Source organism: Aphanomyces invadans (assembly GCF_000520115.1).
Source record: "Aphanomyces invadans strain NJM9701 unplaced genomic scaffold supercont1.6, whole genome shotgun sequence".
In the NCBI taxonomy this organism is placed as follows: Eukaryota; Oomycota; class Saprolegniomycetes; order Saprolegniales; family Verrucalvaceae; genus Aphanomyces; species Aphanomyces invadans.
The window spans coordinates 2298894-2306189 of NW_008580151.1; the positions used below are offsets into that span (position 1 = coordinate 2298894).

Consider the following 7296-nt stretch of genomic DNA (forward strand, 5'->3'; position numbering starts at 1 on the left):
TGTACAACTTGATATTCTTTTGACAGGCAAAACTATTCTTTCTTGGAGGTGTCCAGAATATAAAAGGTGTCCAGAATAATATACGCTACACGGTATGTGACGGTACAAACTCAAGTCATGTTTGTGCAGACAGTAAAGCCCTGCCAAACGAATTCGTGCAGTCGACTGGATCCGATGGCTCGACGTGGCTTGGGGGCTCGTGGACGGACTGAGGTCGCATGCGTGCTCTGTGAGTTGATCGGCATCGTCTTCGCACGAAGCAGGGGGCTCTGGATGTAAGTTGGACGAGCGCGATATCGCCGGGAGGGGGTAGTGTGGAACGGTCATCGAAGGGTGTGAATGTGGAATTGTGACTTCTTCTCGGCACGGGGTCCACTGGTAAGGACACGCAGCTTGCGTTTGCTTGAGTACACACTAGCGACATCTGCCCCCACCGCGCATACGACCAAAACGATTGCGCGATCCATCGCGACTTGATCGCCCTCCTACGTCTTGTCAATGCCGATAAGCAGTTCTGATGTGCCAGCTAGATGATGGCGAGGCGATGGACTCGGTCGTGCAGCCCTTGCAAGGAGGCACTGACAACAAAGCAGAGGTGGGGGGGGGCACTCCGTCTGCAAAGAGGGCGGTAATTGCGTCAGCGGAAACACCCTGTCCATCACCGAGTAGAGTCGACATGACCCCCTCGACGATATTGTCACTGTGGGAAGTCACAAGCGCTGGCCAAATCGTCCGTACCAGAGGGGGCGGATACAACTCACGTCCTTCGGGCAACCATGCCAACTATATAGACAATAACTTGCGCTCACATCAAGAAGTGTCGATGGGGGTGCGCCAAAGCAGCGCCAACGATGTCGACGCGTCAGTTTTGTTTGTCCCGTGTGTTGGAATTGAATGAAGACGACAGGAATCATTTATTAAATGGAATAGATGGTATTCTCATTTATATTTGAACTTAGAATGACTCATTTATGATGTCTTATAAATGAGCTTCATTTTAACCAACCTGGCCAATCAAAACGTCCTCCAATCGCGCACCTTGATGGAGGAAGCGCGCGTTGAAGGCCTGCTGGCGCTACTTCGAGGTCCGCAAGTGGTAATGAAGCACGGCATGAATGCTTCACGTAGATGGGCAGACTGCAAGCATCCGAGAGCATGCTGCCAAGCAACTTGGAGTTGTCGTCACCCCTGACACGCTACCCGGGTTGTTGGCCGAGGTTGCCCGCTGCTGAGAGAATCTCTGCGTCACACGTCGGCATGCTCGTAGATTCGAGCTTTGGTCCGCCACCCGAATTGGGATACACGCGTCGCTGCGGCACAGGCAGTTGGCTGTATCGCAGCGTCGTTGTGTCCTGACCTCGTCTTGTCGTGCGCCGACTTCGGTGCGTAAACCTTTCCCGATGAACTTGGTCTCAACCCTCTGTATGTAGCACAAGCCAGTTGCGACTCGTTGCTGCAGGTGTCGCAGCTCGACATGGACCAATTGTTGACCCACGCCACACCGTTGCTGAAGAGCGGGGGCGAAGTAAGTGACCGAGACGACGATGGCGTTCTCACGGTAGCGGAGCAGGAATACAACTACACGACGAATTACACGAACCCTGACGACCAGCAAAAGCATCTTGCGCGGCAGCGATATCTGCTGTGGAAGCGCATCGCCCACGACGTCCAGACCTCCGTGTCGATTCCACGACCTGTGTTGAGGCAATCCACAGGTGCATCGTGGAACCTACCACTCGCACCACATCCAAGCGCTCATGCTGGAACGGTGTAGCATCATTTCTCGAATCGGCCGATGTCAACACCATGAGTAAAGCCACCACAGCCGCACCATGGACTGCGCCCGTGTGCACCCTCTTGGTCAGCAACACAGGTCATCGCAACGACTCCCACCTGTCTCCGATGACCTCCACTGCATCGATCCTCCTCCCTGCGCTTGTCCAAGATTGCCTGGAAGCCATGTTTGACGCGCAGTGGGAGGTCCGCCATGGCGCCGTCGCCGTCCTTCGACAGGTTTTGATCCATGATGTTGTACGTCGCTCCATTGTCATGGTTTGGAATTCCGCGAAGGTGCTTATGCCGTTGGTGTCGACGACGACCGGACATTCCTCCGTCAAAGCTCCATGGATCGAAGAGGTCGTCGTGCGATGCGTGTGTGTATTGGCCTTGGAGCAATACGTCGACTACTCGGCGGACGGATCGATCGCGCCGATTCGATACCTCGCGGCTCAAATCGCCGGGCGATTCTTCACGGCGTTGCCAACGCAGACCACGACGGTGTTGGTACCGTTGCTGCAGTCCACTCGATCGTGGCATGCTTGCCACGGAGCCCTCCTGGCCATTCAATTCCTCCGCGACCCATCGGTACAGACCAAGGAAACGCTGTTGACGCACGTTCAGCAGGCGATCTTCCGAAGCGAAGACGAAGTCTTCGGCGCTGCGGCCCAGTGCCTCGTGGCGCTCGCGCCACACCAAAACCAGGTTGCTCCTTGATTGAATGCTCAGTTTGGCTCCTTGGGAGCTGCCAAACTTTGACGAGCGTCTAGGGACCGTCCAACGTCGTCAACCGGCTGTGGGCGATTTTAAGCGAAGACGGAGCTGCCAAGAGCGTCGAACTAGCCAGTGCCCATGTGTTGACCGCGCTGCGCCATCTGCATCAACCAGCAACTTTGGCTCAAGTCGACATAGTCTCGGCGTTCCTCAGCCACGCATTGGTACCAGTGCGAGAAGCGGCAATTGCGTGGCTTTCACGAGCGCTGAGTTGCATGACGTTTGATGTGTACGTGCAGTGTCGGCATCCCATAGATGCCTGGATTCCTTTGCTGTTGCATGTGTCATGATCACGTCACGAGCGACCATGCTATAGACGTGCTGGTGTGTGGTGGCTCCATGCGATTTGGTCTCGACTGCTTTTGGATGGCCCTTGCCAAGCCTCGCTCCGCATGCTGTGGAATCAAGCGCTAGATACGGAAGGGCTACTTCCAGCAGCCAGCCTGCACAGCATCGTCGAAGCGTCGAATCTGACGCGGTGGCTGCATGCGGCATGGTCCGTCGGCACCCCGGCCCTGACCTTCAAGGTATGCCCGTCCTTCACTTCGCTTGATGGTCCATGACAGGCGCTGACGGCGGCCACGTAGAATTTGTCTGCCAAGGTCGAGCGGGTGCCGCTGCCGGCAACCAGAGACTCCGGTCGGGCCATTGTGGCGACGCAGTGTCTGGCGCAGTTGCACAGCAAGACGGTGGCACTGGCGGGCGTGTGGAGCGCTTGGTTTTGCGCAGCACTGGCGAGTCCTCGGTGCGAGGAAGCAATTGGAGCACTCACACTCTTGAGTACGTCATGCCACCAACTGGGCCTTGAAACATGCGAGCACGGTGGTGGTATGCTATCTTGTAGGCACTACCATTTCATCCCGATCGTGGCCATCGCAAGATGCCGTGGAAGCCGTGACGACATATTTGAGAAATCCTCGCACCACGTTTTACCACGAACAATGGAGTGGTTGGGAGCTCCTGCGCCGCCAAGTCGCGCAGATGGCGGCCTGGTTTCCATCGTCGCAGCTCAAGCAACTTCTAGCGGCTGGAACAGCTCCGTCTTCCACACAGTCGTGGCAGGTTGCGCAAGTGGTGGCGGCGCTGCCATTCGAGTCGTTGACGAAACCAGATACATACACGAAAGCGCAGCATGTACGGCAAGACATATTTGCGACGGAGGAGCGTGTTCGACTGTCATTTGAGAGGGCACAAGCCACCGCCGGTGCTTTGTACGCCGCGACGTATTTGGCTTGGCAGGTACCTCGAATCCCCCTGGTCACGCATGAAACGCGCGTACTTCGAACTAGCTGCCATGGGACAAGCCGGCCTTTCTCGTCCGCCCGTTGATGGAAGGCCTCAAGACGTCCCCGGATGCACGGCTGCAAGAGCTCCTTGCCAACACCATCGTGCGATTTCTCCACACGTGTGCAGTGTCCCACACAGTGTGTTGCATGAAAATGATCACGAATCTGGCGGCCCACCTGACAGCGACTCCCACGACCCTCAGTCGATTCCGAGGAGCAGAGATGGCTTTGACAAGCCTGATTCAATCCATCCCACCTAGTTTTGACGACACCTCCGGGCCAGCCTTGTTGTGGGCAAAGCTGTCGTCGCTGTGGACTGGTCCCCACGTCCCGCTGTTGACCATCGTGCTGACCCATGCAAGCCCAGCGCTGGTACATCCTGTGCTCTCTCAGACGTGGTCGTGGGTGAATGTAGTGGAGCACTCATCGCTGGCCGCAGCCGTGGCCACCGCCGCGGCGCGAAGCCCAGACTTGATGTCCCAAGTGGTTCAACTCTTGCGCCAAGCGTACAGCTCCGCCGTCATGGAATGCCTGGTACAAGCGCATCGGTCGTCCTGCGTTCCGGTCGTGTGCGACTTGATTCCGCTCGCGCTGACAAACACTCGAGGCAGCGCGCTGTCTGGTTTGATTCCGCTGCTGCCGCTGCATGGCCATCTAGACACGGCCAGTCCATTTCTCTATCAACTGCAAACGGGTGCGGCATTCTCTCGAATCGTTTCGTGCCAGTCGTTTGACTTGTGAGGCCAGGCGACGTCCCGCCTCTGCCAGACAACGTGGAGTGGCCGCCGCAGCTCTCGCTTCGCCCGTACCAGGTCGATGGCATCAACTGGCTCCACTTTCTCGCATCCCATCGTCTCCACGGAATACTGGCCGACGACATGGGCCTCGGCAAGACGTTGCAAGTGTTGTGCAGCATCGTCGCTCGCAAACGCACGGTAGCCTCCACCAACCAAGCGGATGGACTTGCTGCGACGACGCCGTACATGGTTCTGGTCGTGTGTCCGCCGATTGTGATGTCGCACTGGGTGCGCGAAGCGGCAACGTATTTCGCCGCCGACTTTACATCGATCGTGTCGTACGCCGGCACGGCGTCGAGGCGGCAAACGCTTCGGCAACACATGATGGCGTCCACCAACAATGTGTCGATGACATCACAACGAGGCACGAGTGACGACGATGCCGCCGCCGCCTCCAAACCCGCCGACTGCACCCTGGTCGTCACCAGCTACGCCACGTTGACTCAAGATCGGCATTTCTTCCACACGCTGTCGTTCATGTACTGCGTCGCGGACGAGATTCAATTGTGCCGCAACCCCGCGACCGCCACTGCCCAAGCACTCTTTGGTGTCCGCGCCATGCATCGCGTGGCCGTGAGCGGCACCCCCATTCAAAACACCCCCGTCGACATTTGGAGTGTGTTTTCGTTCTTGATGCCGCACTACTTGGGCGACGCCGCCGCGTTTCGGCAGAAAACGGTCGCGCCGATCGTGGCCAGTCGGAAAGCATCCGCAACGTCCGCTCAAAAGGTTTGCCAAGACGACGTCCTGGCGTACGACACGCAAGCGTTTGAAATATATACGTGCTGTAGGAAGCCGGCGCGGTCGCGCTGACAGACCTCCATGCAAAGATCGCGCCATTCGTGCTGCGCCGGACGAAAGAATCCGTGCTGCGGGACCTGCCGCCCAAAACAATTCAAGACATCCCGTGCGCGCTAACACCTCTCCAACGACAGCTCTACGACGCGGCCGACTCGTTGGATACGTCGTTGGCGACGTGGAGGCAGCGGCAGCAGGTGTGCATGCACCCGAAACTCGTGGATGAGCACTTGTACGCGGACGAGGCCAGCGGCAAAATGACGGCGCTGGTCGACTTGATGCAACTTGTCCATGGCACAGACAGCGGAACAACCGCACACGATCGAGAAGAAAATCGCGGCGACCATCGCAGTTTAATCTTTTGCCACACTCCCACCCACGCATCATTGATCCAGTCGATCCTAGCCACGACGCTCCCCCACCTTCGACTCGTGAAATTGGATGGTTCAGTGCCCATGGCGCAACGGTACAATGCATCATGGGTACATGTAGAATTCGTGGGGCTGCACCGTCCGTCTTCGATGCACGCGTCGCTCGGTGCAGGCCAGAGTGTCTCGGAGGTGGACGTGTTGGCCACAGCTCAACGAACGTTCGTAGACCGGCCATCGTGGACGAATTCAACCGGGACTTGTCGATTCACGCGATGGTGCTGACGACCGCGATCGGTGGCGTCGGGCTCAACTTGGTATCGGCCGACACGGTCGTATTTCTCGAGCACTCGTGGAATCCGTTTGTCGACGTGCAAGCAATGGATCGAGTGCACCGCCTCGGTCAAGTCAATCCAGTGACTGTGTTTCGTCTGTTGGCGCAACACACGATCGAAGATGAAATCCTAACAGCGCAGCGATTGAAACAAGCCACCGCCGACGCCATACTTGGTACGCCACCCACAGCAACATGGCCGCGAGCGCGTGTGACCGAGTGACGTGTGGGGGGTGCGTAGGACCGAACGAAGCAAAAGGCCACACCAACGTCCTGTCCGTTTTGGGGTGTGGGTTTGCCGACACGGACCGGCCTCGGCCGAAAAAAAAACCCAAGTCGAACCAACGCACCGTCCAAGCCATGTTGGAAGAATTGGGCGACCTGTGGGACGCCGCGCAGTACGACTCTCTGGCGCTCGATGCGCCGTAGCACGGGGACGTACACAACAGACCACCGTGAAAACCCACCATCTTTCGTTGCGAGCGTTGTGCGCGATCGAGTTTTGTGTGCCGAGTCCTGGCGCAGTGTGGGCTCTCGATCGACGATTCTTGCAAAGCAATCGTTGATGCCTGTGTTGCACCCGACCTGGACGTATTCGGAATCGAGCGGTCGTTGTGGTTTCGCGCGAGTGCCTTGGATTTGTTGCCGTGCTTTCCATGTCACGCTGGCGTCCAACTGGACGATGGCCACGCAGATCCTATCATGTCGTGCGCGGGCGCACCAGCGTCGACTGCACAGCTATAATTCATTTTGTTATGACGGCGCCGTGACCACGAGCTCAGGCAGCTTTGGTGTGGTGCACCATTTGCTGGAGCATATCCTTTACATATCTACAGCAGCGACCCATGACACACACATATCCTAGCTTGTTGGCGGCGACGTACTTGAGTCGCTTGAGTAAATCCGGGAGCGCGCGAAACACGATGGCGTCGTAAAGCGACACAGCGTGCATGTGGCCAGCCTTGTCGACATATCTACCGCCCCCAACGTGTGCATCCACGTCATCGATATGTGTTGGTTTCCAACTCACGTGATGGCAGCGCCGCCGTCGCTCAGAACGAGCTTGGTCGTGTCGAAAAAGTTGGCTTGGACCGTGTCGTTGGTCAGGCGAAACATCATGCAGTGGCGGGTTTTGTGCCACTTGGACACGTACACCATGGGGG

The 7296-nt window shown here is 57.4% G+C and overlaps 2 protein-coding genes across 2 annotated transcripts in view; one reads left to right on the top strand and one right to left on the bottom strand.

Annotated features, from left to right (window-relative positions):
- Positions 1 to 1028: 1028 nt before the first annotated feature.
- H310_04292 (hypothetical protein) lies at positions 1029 to 6895 on the top strand. Its single transcript, XM_008868576.1, has 16 exons — positions 1029 to 1085; positions 1129 to 1217; positions 1268 to 1382; positions 1431 to 1525; positions 1571 to 1715; positions 1775 to 2013; positions 2071 to 2481; positions 2547 to 2779; positions 2867 to 3077; positions 3138 to 3330; positions 3395 to 3789; positions 3840 to 4530; positions 4584 to 5362; positions 5425 to 5897; positions 6029 to 6309; positions 6375 to 6895. Exons 1-16 carry the CDS (start codon positions 1043 to 1045, stop codon positions 6560 to 6562), a joined length of 4581 nt encoding a protein of 1526 aa, XP_008866798.1. The 5' UTR covers positions 1029 to 1042; the 3' UTR covers positions 6563 to 6895.
- Positions 6896 to 6911: 16 nt separating this feature from the next.
- The window catches only part of H310_04293 (PLK/PLK-UNCLASSIFIED protein kinase), a gene marked incomplete at both ends in the record, with an annotated part of 2225 nt that continues 1840 nt past the window's right edge, over positions 6912 to 7296 (bottom strand). Inside the window, 3 exons of the mRNA XM_008868577.1 lie at positions 6912 to 6963; positions 7018 to 7107; positions 7164 to 7273. Of these exons, the coding sequence (XP_008866799.1) occupies positions 6912 to 6963; positions 7018 to 7107; positions 7164 to 7273 (252 nt within the window). The remainder of the gene's footprint in view (positions 6964 to 7017; positions 7108 to 7163; positions 7274 to 7296) is intronic.

Bases quoted from the DNA above. Each gene is read 5' to 3' on its own strand.
- H310_04292 (XM_008868576.1), top strand. From the start codon at position 1,043: ATGGAGGAAGCGCGCGTTGAAGGCCTGCTGGCGCTACTTCGAG. The intron at 2,014-2,070 runs GTTTTGATCCAT...AATTCCGCGAAG, and splicing joins CCGTCGCCGTCCTTCGACAG to GTGCTTATGCCGTTGGTGTC. The intron at 3,790-3,839 runs GTACCTCGAATC...ACTTCGAACTAG, and splicing joins CGACGTATTTGGCTTGGCAG to CTGCCATGGGACAAGCCGGC.